The following is a 24727-nucleotide window of genomic DNA, read 5'->3' as shown; positions in this document are numbered from 1 at the left end:
TCTAAATTTTATAACACTTTGAGAACATTGAAAGTGTTTAGGGTGAACACTTAAAGTGTTAGGGTGAACACATTTTTACACTTTTGGAACACAGAAAGTGTTCTCAATGTGTTATCCTGAAGCATCTTCTGCTACCTGAACACTTTTGGAACACATGGTAAACACTTTTTAGCACAGTGGAACACCAGGTGAACACACGTGTTCAACAAGTGTTCCACAAGTGTTCCACTTCGTCTTTTAGTCATGCTCCGAATAAAACAATACATTAAAAATATTTGGGCCAGGAGCAGATTCGAACCCGAGACCTTCGCCTTGCCATGTCAGCGCTCTACCGATTGAGCTACGGAGACTCGTCGGGATCTAGCGTCGCTTAGAGTATATAATTTGTATACCCCCCAGACCGCTGCGGGACGTTTTTTGTTTTTGTTTTTAATCGTGTTGTGCTTATATTTTTTCATCAAACATTTATTTCATCTGAGACATCTAATAAGCGGTAAGTATTAGCATTTTTATTTTTACACTTTAATAATGTTACTAATTGTCCCATCATGCTTCATCTGGACCAAAAAAGAACGTTGACAATTTTAGATCTGTGGACCTGTCTGCGTTGTCGCTGCGTTGATTTGGCTCAGGATTTCCGATTGTTATCTGTAAGTTGCTTGCTGAGATTTTGTATTAATTCATCTAAGCTTAGTCACTCGTATTTTTGTTGTAACATGTTCCCGTTACTTGTATCTGTGGACGTTTTAAGACAATTTCTCTAATTTTGCTGTCGCAACGGTTTCAGCTGATCAGTGGACCTTTTACATTAGTTCTGCGTTGGTAAATAAACTCTATTTCAATTTGATGTTGATTTTATGTTTTATTCTGGTTGATGTGCTTGGTTTTTTGTTATTGTTATACGTGTATGTCCAGGGGTTCCTTATAATGATAATGGTGGTCCAGTGAACGATACCTTCCGCCTGTGGTCACAGCAATACATTGGCAGATTTTCGGATTCTTCTTCTTCCTTTGGTTAGAGATCATAGATGTACGATCTGCACGCTAGATAAAGTGAAGCGGTAGGCTAAAAACAGCATACATTAATGAACAACATTCATCATAATAGTGGCCAGGTTGATTGTGTGCGCAATTTAGAATAATTCTATGCATGCTTGGTTGTATTTGATTTCACAGATCTATCACACTTTCAGGGAACTGGGAAGCCGTTTGAGCTGATGTGCCCATGTGGCGAATCGATGTGGGCGTAACCTGCGCACATTACTTCTGAATTGCACTGAGGATGAACAGGAGGCACTGACGGCAACCCAGACGTGTTTACCAAGGTACGCATGTCCTGCATTTGCATATATTGTGTAGTTTTGCAGAGAAATATTGACTTTCAAATTGATCTGATAAGTTTTGTTTGTTTGTTTGCTTAACGCCCAGCCGACTACGAAGGGCCATATCAGGGCGGTGCTGCTTTGACATTTAACGTGCGCCACACACAAGACAGAAGTCGCAGCACAGGCTTCATGTCTCACCTAGTCACATTATTCTGACACCGGACCAACCAGTCCTAGCACTAACCCCATAATGCCAGACGCCAGGCGGAGCAGCCACTAGATTGCCAATTTTAAAGTTTTAGGTATGACCCGGCCGGGGTTCGAAGCCACGACCTCCCGATCACCGGGCGGACGCCTTACCACTAGGCCAATTGTGCCGGCGGTTGCGGAATCATTGATTATACTATTTGCTGAAATACTCTGTTTCAAAATTAATATCTCCGTGCAAAACACACCAGACAGTCGCCAAACTCATATGTGGACACACACACACACACACACACACACACACACACACACACACACACACACACACACACACACACACACACACTCACAGCCAGCCCCCTCTCCTTCCACATTTGACAGAAATCTAAATGTTGATACACAGTTTCACAATAAACAAAAGTATGAGAATCAGAACACTTGTCAGTGTTGCTACGATGTGGAACTTCAGTAAAATAGTGTTTGATTTCTTAACATGCATCTTGTGTGTGCAGGAACCATACTGCTTGGCTGAGGCAGTTCACTTTCTGGAGATGGAGCTAACAGTAATGCGACGAAACCTTGTGGATGCACTTCATGTAAGTTTAAGCTTTCTGTGGGATACAGCGCAGTTACATTTTGAGAATGCTGCCTTATTTTGCAGTCTTCTCCTTAAAAGGTGGAAAAAATATACATATTTTTAAGTTCAGTGAGTGCTGAGGCCTGCAATGATAAAATGTTTTCCTGAACTAAGTCTACTCAGAATTTCCATTCGTTATGGTAGAGTAGTGCCGTAAACACTGAGGCCAGCTTTAGTCAAAGCATGGCCAACAGACAACACGCTGCTGATCCGCTTGGATCTGCCATTGCCGCTAACAGTGTATGCAGGGTGCATTCAATATGACACCCTTTTCTTTTGAAAATATTCTCATCGGAGTTTATGATTGGTTTTGACAGTGATCGCTGGCCTCCAATGGTCGCTGACAAGGTGTTTTCCTTCGGTTCACGTAGGTTTAGCTTGAGATCACGTGAGTTAAAAGTGATCCGTTTGTAAGTTTTGGTTAGTTTGATCTAAATATTTTAGAAAATTATGATAGAAATTAGAATGCATTTTATATTAAAGAATGCATTCCATATCATAGAACACATTCTATATTTATAGAATGCATTCTATAAAATAGAAAACATTGTATAATATAGAATGCATTCAATCATACTTGTCATTTGCCCAGAAATGTATTCTATTATAGAATGCATTCTATAACGTCCAACAATGCATTCTTATGATAGAATGCATTCCATAAAGCGCCACAAAACTTCTACAGGCCAGCTCGGTATGGTCCCTGCTTCGAAAGCAGATCTACAAACACTCTCACACACAGCTCTCTCTTTCTCTCTGTCTCTGTCTCTCTGTCTCTCTCTGTCTCTCTCTCTCTGTCTCTGTCTCTCTCTCTCTCTCTCTCTCTCTCTCTCTCTCTCTCTGTGCGTGTGTGTGGCTGTGTGTGTATGTGTGTGTGTGTGTGTAGTTCTGCTTTTCTTTGCGGGGCTGGCCTGTTGTAGTTTCGGGACATTATGCATATAAATTATAATGCATTTCAGGACGTTAAAGAACGCATTCTATCATAAAAAGCATTTTGGTATTTTGTGTAAATAGAAATAGAATGCATTTTATCATAGAGTTCGGAACGTTATAGAATGCATTCTATAATATAGAATACATTACAAAATAAATGATTTCCTTATAATTCATTATTTAGATCAAACCAACAAAACTTAGGTAGTTTCTTTACAAACGGATTACTAGAGGGTCGGTGCATTCAATATGACACCCTTTTCTTTGAACTAAAACTCATCGGAGTTCACGATTAATTGCGACAGTGATCTTTGGCTTCCAGTGATTGTTGACAAGGTGTTTTCCCTGGGTTCACATAGGTTTAAGAACGAGTTAAGGAAAACGGGCGTGCTCAAGGCCTCGCCACATTGGCAGTACGGTTTACTGCTTACCTTATATAAACAATTTGTAGAGTGCCATTTTCCAGAGTGGCCACGCGCTAATGAAATCCTTGCGAAAGACCTATTTTAATTCTACTTTTTACATTTAGTCAAGTTATGACTAAATGTTTTAACATCGAGGGGGGAATCGAGACGAGGGTCGTGGTGTATGTGTGTGTGTCTGTGCGTGTGTGTGTGTGTGTGTGTGTGTGTGTGTGTGTGTGTAGAGCGATTCAGACTAAACTACTGGACCGATCTTTATGAAATTTGACATGAGAGTTCCTGGGTATGAAATCCCCGAACGTTTTTTTCATTTTTTTGATAAATGTCTTTGATGACGTCATATCCGGCTTTTCGTGAAAGTTGAGGCGGCACTGTCACGCCCTCATTTTTCAACCAAATTGATTGAAATTTTGGTCAAGTAATCTTCGACAAAGCCCGGACTTCGGTATTGCATTTCAGCTTGGTGGCTTAAAAATTAATTAATGACTTTGGTCATTAAAAATCTGAAAATTGTAAAGAAAAATAAAAATTTATAAAACGATCCAAATTTACGTTCATCTTATTTTCCATCATTTTCTGATTCCAAAAACATATAAATATGTTATATTTGGATTAAAAACAAGCTCTGAAAATTAAATATATAAAATTTATTATCAAAATTAAATTGTCGAAATCAATTTAAAAACACTTTCATCTTATTCCCTGTCGGTTCCTGATTCCAAAAACATATAGATATGATATGTTTGGATTAAAAACACGCTCAGAAAGTTAAAACAAAGAGAGGTACAGAAAAGCGTGCTATCCTTCTTAGCGCAACTACTACCCCGCTCTTCTTGTCAATTTCACTGCCTTTGCCATGAGCGGTGGACTGACGATGCTACGAGTATACGGTCTTGCTGAAAAATGGCATTGCGTTCAGTTTCATTCTGTGAGTTCGACAGCTACTTGACTAAATGTTGTATTTTCGCCTTTTGCGACTTGTTGTTCTTAGGGACAGACTCCTGCTTCAAGAGAGATTACTTTTTGCATTCAGTCGTGTGTGCATGTGCGTGCATGCGAGTGTCATTGTGTGTTGGGAAGGTGAGAGCGAATTGGACGTGACGTATTTGTTCTCTGTTATGTGACCTATGCCCGTTCTGGAATAAAAAAAGTTTACCTGTAACTGCGATTGTTGGAGATCTGCTGACAGCAAGAAGAAGTCCACTATTAGTTAAGATTGACACTTCAGTGTTATCAATTAAGTACAAACGTTTAACACAAACCTGTTAAGAGTTGGAAATGCATCATGTTCTAAAACTCACTTTTATTTCGAACAGGATGTTCCGGACAGCGAGTTGAAAACTAAACCAAAGACCAAGGGCCTGGAATCCTCCCAACTCTGAAGGGTGTTTTTGTTATCGGACTTTCGTGTGTGAACTTTCAAGATGGGGTTTACCAGAGCTCCGTTCATATTATTTAATAGCAACATATACCGAGCAACAAAAGAAACGCGAAAAAATTCTGCAATGTTTGATTGACAAAATCTCGAACAATTATGGAGTTAGAATTATCAAACCACAACATTTTGATGAAGGCATGTTTGACACAGCTGTTGCGTGAGTATTTCGATGCTGCGATTGTTTCAACACACGGGACAAAACGAAGTTTTGGAGGTCTCGCTCAGTCAGCCTTCATCGCGTTCTCTGGCCACTGATCGGACACTGGTTGCTTCCAGTGATGATCCTGGTATTGTCAGCGGCTGAATTGAATCGATGTCGAAGACGTTGTGGAAGGAAATTGCGATCTTGTCTTATTGGGGTAATGCGAAAAAATCTACCGCGTTGCATAACTGCAGTGCTTCCAATGTCACCAGAACATTGCAGAAGGTGATAAACTGTTGACACATGCACGTTTAAAGCCCATGCCAGCGCTTCTGGATCACCCCCAGCTTTAAATCGACCTGGCATTTTGGTGGTGTCAATCTTGGCATCCTGGCTGTTTCAAAAGTGAGACTGGCAGCAAGCGTGCCATGGTCTCTTTTGGTTGCTAATGCATTAGTGAACACATCTCACACATCAGATTTCTCCTGCTCCACTTGCACGTGCTGCGAGCGCGCATTATGTGTTTTACGATAAACCTGCTTGTCCCGTGTGTTAAAACAGTCACAGCATCAAAATAATCACACAAAAGCAAGGTCAAACATGCCTTCATTAAACTTTTGTAGTTTAATAATTCTAACTCTATAATTGATGAAGATTTTGTCAATCAAACAATGACGAATTTTGTTGCTCGGTATATTATGTGTTCAACAATTCCTACCCCAGACCCGTTTGTTCTGCGACTGCTGCAGACATTTCTTTTTGTCAATTAAAAATGCTTCTTTGCTCACAAAATTTGATTTTAATGTCTTTCTGAATTGTATGACAGTGCAGGATGAAAGTGTTCCAAAAGTGTTCTAAAAGTGTTCCAAAAGTGTTCTAAAAGTGTTCCAAAAGTGTTCCAAAAGTGTTCTAAAAGTGTTCCAAAAGTGTTCTAAAAGTGTTCTAAAAGTGTTCCAAAAGTGTTCCAAAAGTGTTCCAAAAGTGTTCTAAAAGTGTTGACCTGAACACTTTTATGTGTTCAAAAGTGGTTACAGCAGGGTGAACACTTAAAAGTGTTCAGATGTGAACACTTTTGGAACACTTTTGGAACACTTTTGGAACACTTTTTTGTGTATAGAACACTTTTTGTGTTCCAAAAGTGTTCCAAAAGTGTTCTACTAAAAGGGTGTTCAGAAGTGGTTACAGAAAGGGTGTTCAGGAGTGGAACACTTTTGTTTAGAGTGTAGACCGTTTAATTATTGATAAAAATCCAATAACCTGCAATTGTTGTTTTTTGATTTTGGTCTTAACAGTGTTTATGTTCTTTATTTGGTGTTTAACGTCGTTTTCAACCACGAAGGTTATATCGCGACGGGGAAAGGGGGGAGATGGGATAGAGCCACTTGTCAATTGTTTCTTGTTCACAAAAGCACTAATAAAAAAATTGCTCCAGATACGCATGCCGACAAAGCCGTTGAATGTATGTCATTACAAAGGAGCGCAACAAAATAAACTTATAAATGTGCTGTTCGAGACACAAAAATAAAGAAAGTGGCGAACAATTTTGTACATTCATAATATTTGTCCCGAAAACATTTTCTGGATGAAGAGTACGAGAGAGAGAGAGAGAGAGAGAGAGAGAGAGAGAGAGAGAGAGAGAGAGAGAGAGAGAGAGAGAGAGAGAGAGGGAGAGAGAGAGTGAAGGGTGTGAGTGGTGGTGGTGTGGGGAAGGGGGGATGATAGTGAAGTGCGCGGAAGGAATAAAGCAGAACTCACAAAGGTATTATTACTGTCGCTGACCTGACTCGGGTCTGTGATGTCCGCGCTCTTCCTGAAGAATCGAGAGTTCTGCAAACAGCTGTAACACACACATTGTACACCATTATCCCACGTCAGTGCTAGATCTGAGGGAGAGGGGGCACGAAACGAACACACACATACACACATACACGCACACGCACACACACACACACACACACACACACACACACACACACACACACACACACACACACACAATGTACTCAACCCTACATAATGGACTGATGATGTCATTTGTATGGAGTCGACGCACGTGCGAGGATATGTATGTGTGGGAGGGGGGGGGGGGCGCGGGAGATGGAAGCTTGCTGTATGTTATGTAATGTATATATTGTGTGTGATACGTGGAAATGTGATACTATTTATTTGCATGTATGATACAGGTACAAATGTGATAATTGTAGGCTTATACTAGTGATTACTGTGTGTGATACATGAAATGTGATATGAATGCTGTTTTTATATGTTATACTCTTATTTTCTCCCAAGCGCAAGACAAATTCTTCTATGAAAATTGAAGCCAATAAAATTTGAGTTGAGTTGAGTTGAGTTGAACGTACGCACGCTCACACACACACACACACACACACACACACACACACACACACACAAGCATGAAGATAAAATGAATATCAATGATGGAAACGTACCTGGCAATTTTAAAGGCCATAGAGGCAAAGGCAGCAAGCCCCAGCAACCCCAGACCCACGAACAGTATTGCTGCAACAGCACAGACAAAGTTTTAACACGACCGTGCCATTACAAATACTACTTGTGTAAGCCAGCTAAACTAACACTCAGTTTACCAATTATGTGCTCATGGATTACGAAAATGGCAGGAATCTTCTTAATTCTAGAAGACAAATGCATTCATTCACGAAGTAACTCATCTACACACTGAAATGTATACAAAAGCAATTGACACTAGACAATGGTCCCTTGCACGACATACACCTACACGCCCGGCCCACATTTCCTTTTTTAATACAAATCACATACAGATACTCAAGCACAGAGACCTGCACGTGTCTCCCCTTCAAAAAAAGACCCAATAAAACACACAAACAAACAAACAAACAAACAAACAGACATCAAATAACCAAAGGGAAGTAAGCGCTCTAAATGCATACATGTGTAATGGAGTAAGCGAGGGTTATACAAAACCAATCTCCTGGCACCTGAGAGAATAACAAGCATTGAAATGAACAAGCGACTTTCGTCCTCAAAATTTACAGGACTTTTAATGCGGACTAACGCATTTCTGCCTCAGGTGGATCATCTGCCAGCAACAGCGTGCGCTGTCTCATAGTCCATGAACAAACAGACAGACAAACAACAAGACACACAAAACCCAACAATAAACAAAATCAAAACAAACCCCCCCACGAAAAACAGTTAAACGCACGCATTTCTGCCTCAGTTGGATCATTAGCCAGCAGCAGAGTGCAGGGGGTCTGTTGTTGCGCTGTCTCATAGTCCATGAACAGCCAGTAGTCGCCATGCTCTCGGAACGTCACCGTGAAGCTATTGAACAGAAAAAAACCCATCAGTTTTGAATGTTTGCCTTCCACACTGACTGCATGCTGTGTTTGGATTGATCGTCAAAGTGTGAAAAGGGGTATGTCATAATATCAAAAAGATGTGAGAAATTTCCGTTCTGAGTGGAATTGACTGTGAAAGCAACATTTAACCATTCCGATGTCTGTAGGACGTCAGCTGACGTCGAGTGTAACTTGATTAAATGGGCAATAAACCGACAAACAACAAAGAGTTTACACCAACCATTCAAACGAAGTCTAAAACACACTGATTACATTTTATTTGTCCGGAAGAAACTGGCCAAAGGAAATATAAAACCAGCATGCATGACCGGTTGCCAAGTTTACTTAAGGTATTTTGACATTCGTGTAAGAAAAAATACCGGGCATTTTCCGTTAACGCGATCCCTGTTTAAAGACAGGAGATTTGTCCGATCTCCCAGGTCAACTTATGGTAAGACCTGCTCGTGCCTTATCCCCCTTCGTGTGTACACGCAAGCACAAGACCAAGTACACACGGAAAAATTCCTGAAACCCATGTCAGATTTCGGTGGGTTAAAGAAAATACCCAGCATGTTTCCCCCGAAAGCGGCGTATGGCTGCAAGAATGGTGTGGTAAAAACGGTCATACACGTAATAACCTACTCGTGCGAAAAAACATGAGTTAACGTGGGAGTTTCAGCCCAGAACGAAGAAGAAGAAGACAGTGTACCTGCAGATGTCCTCCTGGTAGCCCCCGGGATGCGCCCTGGCGAACTTGATGTCGGTGGTGTATGTGGTGTTGACGAGGATGGTGGTGGTGGCGCGGGCCGGAACGTCCGTCACGTACACATAGGGACACTGCAACAGCATCATCAGCATCACCAGTATATTAAAGGTGTACTATCTAAGGAGCCATTTTAGGAAAGATTTCTGGTTAATTGGACCAGATCTGTGTTGTCATCTGTTATCATAAAAAACAGCATCATCAGCATCAGCAGTATATTAAAGGTGTACTATCTAAGGAGCCATTTTAGGAAAGATTTCTGGTTAATTGGACCAGATCTGTGTTGTTATCTGTTATCATAAAAAAACAGCATCATCAGTATCACCAGTATATCAACAGAAAATTGCAAATAAGTGGACCAACATTTTTGAAAACATAGTATGAACTGATGGCGTTATCACACGTAAAAGACTGGCCAGATCTAAGATAGTGAGCCGGTCTGTGCAAACAGGAAAGGAGTGCGCACTACCAACCAAAAATACGCGGACCCGCAAGTCATCTAAGCCGCACGATTGTATAAAAATACTATTGAATATAAGTGGACCATTTTTGGGAGAAAACATAGCATGAACTTGCTCTGCAAAATTGTGACCTAAAAAGAAAGAAAAAAAAAAGAAGAAAAAAACTTGACCAAATGTAAAAAAGGAGAACAAGAAATAAAACTGCTTGACATGACGATATAAACCGACACTGCGTCTGGAGTGAGTCTCTCTTTCATTGCAAAGTTCGTTTTTCTCTATAAGGTCCAAGTAGCAAAAAAAAAGCCATGACATTAAGACAAATAAAAACGTAATCGTTCTTGGAGGTATTTTACAAGATTTAGATTACGTTTTGATGGAAGTAAACGCTTCCATCTTTTGACAACATCATAAAATGTTCTCTTGTTGAAATGACATGTCAAACTTAGTTAAAAACATACGTTTCATGGTCTTTACTTTGAATATTGGTTGGATTAAAATTCACGTGCGAGAACGTGTGTGAACACATGCACAACCTGCACACTTTGGCTTAAAACAAGATTGTATTCAATCTATAAACATGATACAATAAATAAAATGAAAATCAACAGGGACATGAACTCAAGCGAACGCTTATATCACGTGCCCTAGACAGATTGAAAATGACACAGTTATGATGTCGGACATAACAGTACTAACAAGAACACTCAGAATTAAAAAAAATAAAAAGTAAAGACCTACTCAACCTAAACTTTGTCCGGACCTGCTTTAAGGTTACGTTTTTTGCAGGCTCTCCGCATATGCCTTGCATCCGACAACTCGGCCACAGGAGTAATCCTTCAGAAGGCCGTGTCAGAATCCCAGGGAGACCTATGTACTCTCAGCGTGTCGAGTAAGCCCTTCGACGAAAGTACGCCAAGATGGTTTGCACCTGCTCAAGGTATCGACACCTGTCTGCGACCTACTTTTTTGGCCACTGACCTACCTAGCAGTAATGTGACTGATTCCACGCTTACAAGGTAAACCCAGTGGACTCATACCTGTCAAATACCGATCACCCAAGCAGGGCCGGACCAAGTTCGTTTGAGGGAGGGGGGGGGGGGGGTCCAACTGAAGGCAGGGGTCCAAAGTCCCTTTTTTTTTTCTCTGAGAGGTACATTGGATGGCCAGGGGGGGGGGGGGGTCCGGAACCCCAGGAACCCCCCCCCCCCAGATCCGGCCCTGCCCAAAGGCGATAACGACAGGTGAATCAGTGGAAAACTGACGTCTGGCTTCAAGGACTTTAAACCTGTCTTCAAATTACTCAATGCAACACCAGAATAATTAAGCACAAAATCAAGTCCATTGCTCTACCAACTGAGCTACCGGGCCCCCTGTAACCTCCTGGCAACTGGGAGAATATGAAGCATTGGAATGACCAAACAAGCGACTTTCATCGTCAATGTAAAATAAGCATTGATAGCACTGTACTCACATTGCGACACTGGTGAGTCTGTGCCCACACTTGCAGGGCGAACCCCGTGGAGACGTTGAGGGTGAGCCAGGCCACATCGTGTTCCAGAGCCGGTCTGTCCGGGTCGCCCTGCTGCTCGTAGAGCGTGATGAAGTCCCACAGAGCCGTGCTGTTGCCCTCCTCACCCTCCGCGGGCTGGGTCATCACCGTAGTGCTGTGACTCGTGTGCACCCAGCATGATAACAGGGCTCCTGTGAGAATGATAAAAGAATGCTTTGTATCAGAGCTCTCTTTGTACCGCTATAACCTGTGTGCACCCAGCATGATAACAGGGCTCCTGTGAGAATGATAAAAGAATGCTTTGTATCAGAGCTCTCTTTGTACCGCTATAACCTGTGTGCACCCAGCATGATAACAGGGCTCCTGTGAGAATGATAAAAGAATGCTTTGTATCAGAGCTCTCTTTGTACCGCTATAACCTGTGTGCACCCAGCATGATAACAGGGCTCCTGTGAGAATGATAAAAGAATGCTTTGTATCAGAGCTCTCTTTGTACCGCTATAACCTGTGTGCACCCAGCATGATAACAGGGCTCCTGTGAGAATGATAATAATAATAATAATATAATAACGATTACTTATATAGCGCGTAAACCTCGTGGTGACGAGCCCAGAGCGCTTTACACTTACATAATCATAATACAAACAAGGAAAGAGAACTAAATCCGAATAAATTCAAACATGGTCCCACACACGCACGCACACACACACGCACACACACACACACACACACACACACACACGCGCGCGCGCACACACTCACACACAATCTTTCTTTCGTCATTGTCAATGTTCAGGTAACCCGCAATGTCATTCCATGTACGCATACGTTATTCTAGTACAACACACACAGGCACATACACATCCTCATGAACGCTACACTTTAGTATATAATACACGTGGCAGCGCCGATGACTCACCGATCATGGGATCTCCTTCAGAGGTCTAACTTAAACATGTGTGTTTTGAGGGCTGTTCTAAAGGCAGATGGTGACTGGGAATCCCTAATGCTCCGGGGGATTTTCTCCCAGACAAGAGGTCCCTGGTACTTGAAGGATCTCTCAAATCCATAGTTAGTTGATTTTCTGTTTCTTTTTGGTTTACTAAGTACATTGGTATCTGTTGCAGAGCGAAGAGAGGAGAGGTTTGAATATTTTGATAACATCTCAGAGAGATAAGCAGGAGAGGAGAGGTTTGAATATTTTGATAACATCTCAGAGAGATAAGCAGGATAAAAGAATGCTTTATATCAGAGCTGTCTTTGTACCGCTAAAACCTTTGTGCACCCAGCATGACAACAGGGCTCCTGTAAGAACATTGAATGCTTTGTATCAGAGCTGTCTTTGTACCGCTATAACCTGTGTGCACCCAGCATGATAACAGGGCTCATGTAAGAACATTGAATGCTTTATATCAGAGCTGTCTTTGTAGCGCTAAAACCTTTGTGCACCCAGCATGACAACAGGGCTCCGGTAAGACCATTGAATGCTTTGTATCAGAGCTGTCTTTGTACCGCTGTGGCTCGTATGCACCCAGCATGATAACATTGCCCTTAGAAAAACAATTATATAATGCTTTGTGTACGGGGCTGTGATCGTACTGTTATGACCCGTGGGCACCCAGCATGATAACATTGCCCTTAGGAACACAATTATATAATGCTTTGTGTACGGAGCTGTGATCGTACTGTTATGACCCGTGTGCACCCAGCATGACCACAGAGCACCTGTGAGAACATAGAATGCTTTGTGTCCAGAGCTGTCATCGTGCTCATCCAGCGTTAAAATAGGGTAGTTGAAAGGACTTAGTACGGTTCGTGTTCAAAGTTACGAACCGGTAGTGCAATAAGAAAATTGCATCTAGGATAAGAGTAGAGAACCTGTAAAACATAGAATGCAAAACAAAACAAAAAATAAGCAGTCTGCTTGTTAACGTTCTAAATGTTGTTATTGTTTGTTGTTGTATCAAAGAAAATGAATAAAACACGCTTAAAAAAAATATTTCCATAATTCCATATGTCCAATATTCCTGATATCAGTTGTGCTGCTTGACGCATGTTTCGAAGGATGCTGCTTGTTTGCCAAATTTGCCGTAATGGCCTTAACAGTTTTGGCAATTTTGTTGTAGTTTATTGCTGTCCTTGTCGTCACCTTTTCCTCACTGAATAAATAAACACCAACAGCTCTGGGAAAAAAAAATTGCATCCAGGATAAGAGTAGAGAACCTGTAAAACATAGAATGCTCTGTGTACAGCAGTGGCGCATCAGCGTAGTGCTGTGGCTCGTGTGCACCCAGCATGATAACAGAGCACCTGTACGAACATAGAATGCTCAGTGTACAGAGCTGTCATCGTGCTCACCCAGCGTTAGAGTAGGGTAGCAGCTTTACAGACTTAGCACGGTTCGTGTTCCAAGTTGCCGCCGTAATGCAATGGGATAATTGCATCCAGCATAAGAGTAGAACATCTGTAAGAATACCCAATGCTTTGTGTACAGAGCTGTCTTTGCACTGCTATGATCCGTGTTCATCCATTTGAACTGAACTGAACTGAACTGAACTCAACTTTATTCGATAAGGATTGCGATTTAAGGCAAGGGTAGGGTAGCTATAAGGACTTAATACGGTTTGTGTTCAGAGTTGTCATCGTAGTGCAATGGGAAAATTGCATCCAGCATGAGAGTAGGGTGTATGTATTAGAACATAAACTTACCACATAAAAAAAACCCATTCATTCCCTTGTCATCACATTCAAACATTCTACGGCATTATAAAAGGCAGTTCATTTGGCTATCAAGCACACTTTTCGGATCATGATTTCTTTTAAAACTGGATCACGAAACCGCCGCTCAAATAAGGGTACCCCCAAAATCGACTTGTCGAATGTTAGGTACCAATTAAAAATCGACGATAATTCAGGATAGGTACAGCTTGACAACTTTTACATCCGAGGAGAAAATCATATCAATTATCTACACAGGTTGCTTTGTTTGTTTATGTCGTGCAGTTCTTGTGTTCTGCCTTTTCTACCGATGCGGGTGTCGATCGCATATGAGTGGTCGAAAACAGGAGGGTTTTGCGTCAGTTTTGAGACGTACCATGAAAAAAGCTCGGTATTTCAACAATGACCCGGTGGATTGGTTTGAAACTTCCAGGATTGTATGCCTGCATACGAGACGTACTTCAGTTCTGTGGTCCGATAGGTCACTGGTTCCTTGAGGTCAAAGTTCCAACAAAATGCAACGGTGTCAGCATGAAACGTTGGGCCGCAGAGCTAAAACTGAGGTACCCAAAGAACGCTTTTTACAACCAGAGCTGTATTTCTATTATGTCAAATATTGTGGTCCTTATTACCCTGAACCCCAATCCCAGTTCTAAATCTGGACAGAGTCTTAGAATCGTAAAAGTAAACAAACAAAGGAAGAAAACGGCTAACAGTGGGTTTGCGGGAAGGAGAGGGGATAAACGGTATTATGTAACTTAAGGCTTACCTGATAAACGCTACTGTCGCCATGATGTTTGGGTAGTGCGTGCCAAGATCTAGCCCGACAGTTGAAAGCCAATAGGATCAGAGAATGCTTTGTGTAAAGACTACAGTCTTAGATATAGACTATGATTGTTTGTATCAGTCTTAGCGTGGACAGATCAGGGCGTGGTGTTGCAGCCTACCTGTGCTTGATTTGGCTGCTGTGTGTGCTACGCATATTGCCACTGGTTACATATAACCTGAGGCATCATATTTTCAAACGCATACACTTGTCTCCTTCTCGCTTCCGCACACACCCATCTCCTATCACATTCCTCCTCCCTGTCTCCAATACAAACCTCGATATGTACGAATCACCAGGAAGAGGGGTGACTACAAACGGAAGGGGAAAACATAAGAATACAGAACTCAACATAGGACGGGACGGGAAGGAAAAGAGAAACGGGAAAAAGAATATTTAACGGTGTTTGCTGGCACGCCAAGACGGTCAAGGGAGGCCAGGCTGCGATCCGGAGACAAACTGTATCGCGTTTACTGTGCACAAACCAGGGGCTATCGTGTTTGCGGTCAGCTTACGGGCAGAGAGCTGCATGGTCCTCCGGACACAGCCAAACAAACAATGCTCGCTGTTGCACTTTGGAGTGGCTTTCACGTGCTTCGGTATGGTATGGGCCGCGGGCCATTTCAAACGAGTTCTGCGCGAGCTTTTGCCGCTGTGGGTTTCGCTTTTTACGTTTCTTGTAGAGGGCAAGGTCCGTGACATAGAGATGTGGTCTGATCGGTGTACAACGTTGTAGCTGTGCTGCTTAGATAAACAAGCGAAAATATTCAGCCATGGACGGATTGCTGCATACGCTGCAGCTGTGTTGCAAAGATAAATAATTACAAATCTAACCATTCCATTCTAAAGGTTACTTCGATCACTATAATGCTTAAGGGTGTTAATTAGGAACATGAGCGGAGTGCTTTTGAAGAGGCATGGGGGTGCTGGAGATGCTCAGTGTGCGTATTGTGTCTGGGAGATGCACCGGGAACTCGCAAGAAACAACAGAACATCCCAGTTACTATAAAAACAAAAAGATGACGCAAGTTATGTTTTATCCTCATGGACATATTTGAGCCTGAACCTTCAAATGCTTGGATGGTTTATTCCAGGGCGACCAACGTTTAGCAAGCTCCTGAGCGACCAACACAGACAAAATCTTTAACCTAGTTTAATTAGTGCGTGAAATGCTCCTGAACGCCAATCCGGTTGCCTGAAGCTGTCGTACTTCGTTCACACCATCCACGTCGATGGTTAAAATTAAAATACAGATCTATACAAGAAGAGTCCCCTTCTTTTGGTGTTCGCATTAGGACACAAAGTCAGTAAGAGCCACTACAAGAGACTGCAACTGTCCTATCCTTTACCGGCCAAGAATTCCGAGTGCTTTGATTTCCCAGGTGAAAGCAAATAAGGCCGGTTCAATCAGTAATCCTTGGCAAACGCCATGACCTTGAAAAACCCAAGCACTTCGATCACACAGGCAAAAAGGTAACAAAGACTCCAACTCCTTTTTCAAAAACAGATAAAACCACGTATACCCTTTTCCTTTCGCGAATTGTGTGTTTGAAATCAGCCAATTAAATGTCTTCGTCCTTGTTCTTCTGTTTCAGTTTTGTTTGTTTGTTTGTTAACTTATTTGTTTGTTGCCTGCTTGTGTCATGGACACGCAAAAATGTCCTTGGCAATTATTTATTTCTTTGTCTGCTGTTTTATGTCTATTGTATTTACACGTCATGCTATTTTGGGCACTCTTTTTGGTTGTTTGTTGACCCGTGTCTGTTGTGTGGGCCAGTGTCTGAGCCACTATTCCAGACACTTACGTGTGTGCTGTCTACTGTGGATTCTATAGACAAGCAACACTATTTGGGAAAATGATGTGCTTGCGTGTTGTCTTCCGTCTATTTTATTGACACGCAACGTTGTTCGAGTAATTCTTTGCTTGCGTGTTGCCTGTCTGTCAAAATAGTGCAGTACAGACACAAAGGTGCCCCAAGCAACTACAAGTTGTCTGTTTGCTTGTATGTTGTCTTCTGTCTGTTGTTCTGACACACAACACTATCCAGAGAATTTGGGATTAGAAAAAAAGAAAAACAAAAGAAAAAAAGATACAAAGAAAAGCAACGAAAAAAAGCAAAGGAAATGCTATCGACCTCACAGCGTCTCCAGACAAACTTCTCCGTTGGTCCCGTCTCCCACAAAGCAAATCAGGAGGGTGAAACACGCTCCGCTGTGTGTGCTTGGACGGAGTCTTGTTCGGTGCACACCAAAGCTATCCAATGCCTGGGGTCCTTCATTGAACGATCCTTTCTGGTATTATCATTTTTTTGTCAAATCTTAAGACGAGCACTAGCTGACCTCGAGGTCCATAAAATAAATAAAAATAAAGGTAAAACAGATGTAGAAAGAAGGGGAAATTTTGTTCTTGGGGTTTTAAGGATATTTTCGCGGATCCTTCACAAACGACCCTCCTCAGTGGTACGTTTTTTTGGGGGTGGGGGTGGGGGTGGGGGTGGGGGTTGGGAAGGAGGGTCAAATTTGAAGACGATCACTAGCTGAAGTCGATACAAAAAGGTGAAACATCACACCGTGTTGTGTTTGACGGAGATGATAATAATAATCATATTTATATGGCGCAAATCCTAATACAGTTCTAAGCGCCCTTCTAAGATACTGAAAGAAGGGTAGTCGTATCCTTGGGTTTCGGTTATATTTTTGCGGATCTTCCACCAATTTTGTTATCAGATCTTTCAGGTCAAATCTGAAGACGAACACTCGCTGGCCTCGAGGTCGATACAAAAAAAAACAACAAAAAAAACCAACTAGCACCCAGCTTTGTTTAGAGACATGATATTAACGCGTATCCTCCACAAATAATCCTCCTGTTATCAGAATTTGGTTGTCAAATCTCAAGACAAACACTAGCTGACCTCCAAACATCTCAACCACAGGAACTTGTATCAAAGCGCCGGTGTGACGTTTTCATCTTTCGCCGTGGTGATATTTCGATTCTTGGCCTCGTTGATCTAGTATAAACTCTACACTGAACAAAAACCCACCCTTCGATAGTACTGATGAGCGACCTTGTGTACCTTACATTCATGGGGCCAAATTTGTCCAACCAATTTTTTTTTATTTAACTTAGAAATTTGATTCATCCTAAAATGTTTCCCTTCTTACTCAAGGGACGTAACCACTCGGTACACGTTTTCGAATAAATCGATTTTGAGGGTGAAATCTATTACATTTTACCACCAATTTTCTTCACATGCAAGAAACTGACATGCTTTTCGTCCATAAATAATTTCACTTCTTAATTTTACCAGGAAACAACATTTCAGTCTTGAGTATATATTGAGGGGGAAATATGTACACAGGCGAAAGATGAAATCGTGACACCGGTCGTACGGACGGATGAAGGAGTAAATAATGATCGACCGGTGCTTTTGATACAAACTCCTGGGATCTCAACCAGCTTTGTTCGGAAATGGATCGAGAAAGGAAGGGAATATTTTTCTCGGGTTTTAGTGATATTTTCGCGGATCCTTCGCCAACGATCCTTTTGTTAACATTTTTTTCTGGTCAAGCCTTAGGACGAACACTAGTAGTTGCTGACCTCAAGGTCTACACAAAAGATGGAACATCACACACAGTTTTCTTCGACGGAGACAGAGAAAGAAGGGGAATTGTTTACTCGGGGCTCTGTGACATTTTCGCGGATGACGTCATCTGCGATGTGACACATTGACATTGATAGCGTTGGTGTGTTGTTGTGTTGGGGTGTGTTGTGTTGTGTAAATCAGAGATGTGCAGTTTTTACGGTGTCAGTTTCACATGTTATTGGGAGAGGACAAGATCCTTTGGCCGCTGTCAGCGTGAGTTCGATCCCAGGTTCGGCGGAAATTTATTTCACAGAGTCAACTTTGTGTGCAGACTCTCTTCGGTGTCCGAACCTCCCCCCGTGTACACTACATTGGGTGTGCACGTTAAAGATCCCACGATTGACAAAAGGGTCTTTCCTGGCAAAATTGCTTAGGCACAGTTAATAATTGTCTACCTATACCCGTGTGACTTGGAATAATAGGCCGTGAAAGGTAAATATGCGCCGAAATGGCTGCAATCTACTGGCCGTATAAAATTTCATCTCACACGGCATCACTGCAGAGCGCCTAGAACTGTACCCACGGAATATGCGCGATATAAGACTCATTGATTGATTGATTGATTGGATAGTGTGGCATTTTTGCGGATGACGTAGTCTTCGGAGTGTTCAATTAAATGTTAAATCTGTTATCTCGCGCAATTTAAAACGGAGGTGGATATTCCTCGCAATGTCACACTTTTTTTGTAACCGGGCAAGCCAATTCTGCAATATAGCTCAGGCTGTGTGTGTGTGTGTGTGTGTGCGCGTGCGTGCGTGCGCGCGTGTGTGTGTGTGTGTGTGTGTGTGTGTGTGTGTATGTGTGTGTGTCAGTGTGTGTGTGTGTGTGTGTGTGTCAGTGTGTGTGTGTGCGTTCGTGCGTGCATGCGTGCGTGCAGGTTGAAAGAGAGAGCTAGAGGGAGAGAGAGAGAGAGAGAGAGAGAGAGAGAGAGAGAGAGAGAGGGAGAGAGAGAGAGAGACTGGAGAAGGCGAGACAGAGACAGCGAAAGCGTGTGGCCTTTGTTTGTGTGTACCGGCATGTGTGTGTACGTGTACTTGTACATCTCCGCATCTGTGTCTGCATGTGTATCAGCGTATCTTTGAACAAAATGTCAAACAACAAGTGGTCAAGAAGAGGAGCATTGTCCTGAGACCTCTTATCGACCTACCAAGCAAATTGTTTGAAGGTGTGCTGTGTCCTTTGCTGCGCTTTAATCTGTCAACATTTGCTGTACCTGGTGAGGGTCTGTTTGCAAGTTTAATCGCGCTCGGTGTAACTGTGCGCAGGTTCGGATCCGGTGACGCCAAAATCATATATAATGAGAGAAAAATGTCAGCTGTCGCGAAGATTTACACTTTCTCCGTCCGTCCCGATTTGAACTCGCGTTGAATAAACCACGGTGCATAGATGTGGGAGTTAATAAACTACTCCCCCGAATATGCTGTTAAAAATTCCAAACCAAGAAACGACCTCTTGAAGTCCTGGTGCATTTGCCTGCTCCATATCTTTCTCTATATAAACAATTCAAGTGATGACAAGGCAGATATCCTTGGAGGATACAAAAGGATACAAAATGTACAAAGCCTAAGCTTTCACTGCTCTTTTTCACGGGTTCGGAAACTCTGTCGGGCTTGTACGGGTTTGGTAAAGAGTGAATACTCTTTGCTTTTCATTGAGTCCGACTTTCCCCCTGGCGAGGGGGTGTGTCAGAAACACGTGGACAAGGAGCACGGATTGCCCCCTGGCGAGGGGTGTGTCAGAAACACGTGGACAAGGAGCACGGATTGCCTAGACTTTCCCCCTGGCGAGGGGTGTGTCAGAAACACGTGGACAAGGAGCACGGATTGCCTCAGACTTTCCCCCTGGCGAGGGGTGTGTCAGAAACACGTGGACAAGGAGCACGGATTGCCTCAGACTTTCCCCCTGGCGAGGGGTGTGTCAGAAATACGTGGACAAGGAGCACGGATTGCCTAGACTTTCCCCCTGGCGAGGGGTGTGTCAGAAACACGTGGACAAGGAGCACGGATTGCCTCAGACTTTCCCCCTGGCGAGGGGTGTGTCAGAAACACGTGGACAAGGAGCACGGATTGCCCCCTGGCGAGGGGTGTGTCAGAAACACGTGGACAAGGAGCACGGATTGCCCCCTGGCGAGGGGTTTGTCTGAAACACGTAGACAAGGAGCACGGATTGCCTCAGACTTTCCCCCTGGCGAGGGGTGTGTCAGAAACACGTGGACAAGGAGCACGGATTGCCTCAGACTTTCCCCCTGGCGAGGGGTGTGTCAGAAACACGTGGACAAGGAGCACGGATTGCCTCAGACTTTCCCCCTGGCGAGGGGTGTGTCAGAAACACGTGGACAAGGAGCACGGATTGCCTCAGACTTTCCCTCTGGCGAGGGGGTGTGTCAGAAACACGTGGACAAGGAGCACGGATTGCCCCCTGGCGAGGGGTGTGTCAGAAACACGTGGACAAGGAGCACGGATTGCCTCAGACTTTCCCCCTGGCGAGGGGTGTGTCTGAAACACGTGGACAAGGAGCACGGATTTCCTCAGACTTTCCCCCTGGCGAGGGGTGTGTCTGAAACACGTGGACAAGGAGCACGGATTGCCTCAGACTTTCCCCCTGGCGAGGGGTGTGTCTGAAACACGTGGACAAGGAGCACGGATTTCCTCAGACTTTCCCCCTGGCGAGGGGTGTGTCAGAAACACGTGGACAAGGAGCACGGATTGCCCCCTGGCGAGGGGTTTGTCTGAAACACGTAGACAAGGAGCACGGATTGCCTCAGTAAAAACAAGAGTATTCACTCTTTCACAACCAAAACAAAGCCGACAGAGTTATTTCCAGAGTTCGTCTATTAAGGTTACCTTTCTTCGGCGACCCCTGAAAATACTGAACGTCCGAGTCAAATCACTCTTTGAATGTTCAGGTTAAATAGCCTCTCGCAAGATCATTTTGAAAAGTTCAAAAGGCAACTGAAAATGCTGAGGCGTTAAACTATTGAGAAGTTTTAGTTCTTGGCTGCAATATAGTATCTGTCGGCGGGCGGGGATATAGCTCAGTTGGTAGCGCGCTGGATTTGTATTCAGTTAGCCGCTGTCAGCGTGAGTTCGATCCCAGGTTCGGCGGAAATTTATTTCAGAGTCAAATTTGTGTGCAGACTCTCTTCGGTGTCCGAACTCCCCCCCGTGTACACTACATTGGGTGTGCACGTTAAAGATCCCACGATTGACAAAAGGGTCTTTCCTGGCAAAAATTGCTTAGGCACAGTTAATAATTGTCTACCTATACCCGTGTGACTTGGAATAATAGGCCGTGAAAGGTAAATATGCGCCGAAATGGCTGCAATTACTGGCCATATAAAATTTCATCTCACACGGCATCACTGCAGAGCGCCTAGAACTGTACCCACGGAATATGCGCGATATAAGCCTCATTGATTGATTGATTGATAATGGCATCATCTAATTGATATCAAAATGACAGCACCACCAGCACGTGTATATTCCAATCAGGGACCTCGGGTTACAACGAATGTGTTTTACACTATGTGAAGGTCTTCTTTTAAAAATGATGCATCCATGTATAATTATTTGATTCTAACAATCAGTTCTAGTAGGGCGACGGGCGCAGTGGCGTGGTGGTAAGACGTCGGCCTCCTAATCGGGAGGTCGTGAGTTCGAATCCCGGTCGCTGCCGCCTGGTGGGTTAAGAGTGGAGATTTGTCCGATCTCCCAGGTCAACTTATGTGCAGACCTGCTAGTGACTTAACCCCTTTCGTGTGTACACACAAGCACACGACCAACTGCGCACGGAAAAGATCCTGTAATCCATGTCGGAGTTCGTTGGGTTATGGAAACACGAAAATACCCAGCATGCCTACTCAACGAAAGCGGAGTGAAGCTGACTATGCTCTTAGAGTATAGTGTGGGGAACCCAAATGGGCAAACGAGCTCACACGTAACCAGAACATTCTGGAACGCTGAAGAAGAAGAAGTTCTAGTGAAAACAAGCAACCCATCTTTGGAGTAATGAAGTATTCAACCCACGAAAACTGAAACATTTGATTGTATCGCTTTTTTGCCGCTTTCACTATCATGTTCACCGCATCAGATGCGCTTTCACGTGGAATAAGAGTATCTTTTCCTTTGGACACACACAACAACAAATAAAATAAATAAAGATCAGGGGCGGATCAGTTGCTTTGGAAGAGGGGGGGCACTTTGAATCGAAAGTGAATGTGATGGGCGCGAAGCGCCCGAATTTGCTAGGGGGCTCCGGGGGCATGCCCCCCCGGAAAAATTGTGTTTGCCCAAAGAAGCAATCTGGTGCCATTTGAACTTAGAAATGGTCATTGAATCAGTAAAGTAAAATCTTTTTGTTTTCTTCTTTTTTTTTTCTTTTTTTTTCGGGGCGGGGGGGGGGGGGGGCACGTGTCCCCTGTGCCCCCCCCCCCCTCGTCCGCCCCTGAAGATAAATAAACAACGAAGAAAAAAGCTTGGCTGCATTCTGCGCAGAATAAGAATTTTTTCTCAATTTATTAAGCAGATTGCCATAAATTATGTGGCACTTACAAAATTGAAATTTTTTCAACAAAAAGTTCCCAATTTGCACAGAAAGCAGCCAGTCTGTTGAATTTTGGAAGGCGTTCAAGTTGAAGGATGGTCTTCTCCCGTGTAAAAAGCCTGACCAGATCTTTGGTTCTGATATGACAGTGTACACACGAAGGAATGCACATTGTACCTTTAATCGAGTTCTGCATTTAAACACACCTTGAATATTGATTATGATGGTCGTGATGGTAACATGAATCTTGCGGATGGTATCCAGCAGCCTGCTTGACGGAAAACATGTCATGTGGCGCAAACACACAGAGACACATACACAGACAGAAAGGCAGACAGACAGATCGACCGACCGACAGACAGACATACATACACAGACACACACACAGGCACAGACACACAGACAAAGACATAGATACAGACACACACACAAATTATACACACATACGCGCAAACACGCACACACGAACGCACGGACGCGCACACACATACACATGTGCAAATGGTTTTTAGGGCTTTTACTGGAACGAACAACAAGTCGCGTAAGGCGAAAATACAATATTTAGTCAAGTAGCTGTCGAACTCACAGAATGAAACTGAACGCAACGCAACGCAGCAAGACCGTATACTCGTAGCATCGTCACTCCACCGCCCGTGGCAAAGGCAGTGCCCGTAGAATTGACAAGAAGAGCGGGGTATTCGTTGCGCTGAGAAGGATAGCACGCTTTTCTGTACCTCTCTTCGTTTTAACTTTCTGAGCGTGTTTTTAATCCAAACATATCATATCTATATGTTTTTGGAATCAGGAACCAACAAGGAATAAGATGAAAGTGTTTTTAAATTGATTTCGAAAAAAAAAATGTGATAATAATTTTTATATATTTAATTTTCAGAGCTTGTTTTTAATCCGAATATAACATATTTATATGTTTTTGGAATCAGCAAATGATGGAGAATAAGATAAACGTAAATTTGGATCGTTTTATAAATTTTTATTTTTTTTTTACAATTTTCAGATTTTTAATGACCAAAGTCATTAATTAATTTTTAAGCCACCAAGCTGAAATGCAATACCGAAGTCCGGGCTTCGTCGAAAATTACTTGACCAAAATTTCAACCAATTTGGTTGAAAAATGAGGGCGTGACAGTGCCGCCTCAACTTTCACGAAAAGCCGGATATGACGTCATCAAAGACATTTATCAAAAAAATGAAAAAAACGTTCGGGGATTTCATACCCAGGAACTCTCATGTCAAATTTCATAAAGATCGGTCCAGTAGTTTAGTCTGAATCGCTCTACACACACACACACACGCACACACGCACGCACACACGCACATACACCACGACCCTCGTTTCGATTCCCCCTCGATGTTAAAATATTTAGTCAAAACTTGACTAAATATAAAAAGACACTCTGACGTAGAGCTTACATGCCGAGTCTCAGTGATTATTAAAAATAATGGTCGAAGTTAGCGGATCATGAAAAATGTGTTTTTACTGGAGTGAATAAAACAAAAAACTCTCTAAATACACAGAATGCAACACGCTACTGTCCAACAGAGCGGTCGTGGCTCGACTGAAGCCGACACGATTAGGGGCACTTCTTCACACCTTGTTCGCTAATCTTGTGTCAACCAGGCGTGCCCTTTGATGTTACGATGGTGAAAACAACAGGGTCAGTTAGAGAAGAGGGCGACGAGAATGAGGGGAAAGGAGGGAGAGAGAGAGAGAGAGAGAGAGAGAGAGAGAGAGAGAGAGAGAGAGAGAGAGAGAACTTGAGAGAAAGAGAGTGAGATAGAGACAGAAAGAGAGAGATA

At 43.1% G+C, this 24727-nt stretch overlaps 1 protein-coding gene and 1 long non-coding RNA gene across 3 annotated transcripts in view; one reads left to right on the top strand and one right to left on the bottom strand.

Moving 5' to 3' along the window:
* Nucleotides 1–24727, bottom strand: part of LOC138981459 (heparan-alpha-glucosaminide N-acetyltransferase-like) — a 50744-nt gene that overhangs the window by 11045 nt on the left and 14972 nt on the right. The window contains exons 2-6 of one of the 2 annotated variants that reach the window (XM_070354377.1): nt 11141–11370; nt 9155–9282; nt 8310–8428; nt 7555–7624; nt 6860–6941 (exon numbers count right to left, since the gene is read on the bottom strand). In XM_070354377.1, coding sequence (XP_070210478.1) covers nt 6860–6941; nt 7555–7624; nt 8310–8428; nt 9155–9282; nt 11141–11370 — 629 coding nt within the window. The remainder of the gene's footprint in view (nt 1–6859; nt 6942–7554; nt 7625–8309; nt 8429–9154; nt 9283–11140; nt 11371–24727) is intronic. The other variant, XM_070354378.1, reaches the window with a different exon arrangement.
* On the top strand, nt 568–6030 carry LOC138981462 (uncharacterized). The gene is made up of 4 exons (XR_011460640.1): nt 568–650; nt 1194–1325; nt 2045–2128; nt 4841–6030. It is a non-coding gene; the product is annotated as an uncharacterized lncRNA (long non-coding RNA).

This window comes from Littorina saxatilis, linkage group LG12, assembly GCF_037325665.1.
Source record: "Littorina saxatilis isolate snail1 linkage group LG12, US_GU_Lsax_2.0, whole genome shotgun sequence".
Lineage (NCBI taxonomy): Eukaryota > Metazoa > Mollusca > Gastropoda > Littorinimorpha > Littorinidae > Littorina > Littorina saxatilis.
This window is presented reverse-complemented; position numbering and strand designations above follow the sequence as displayed.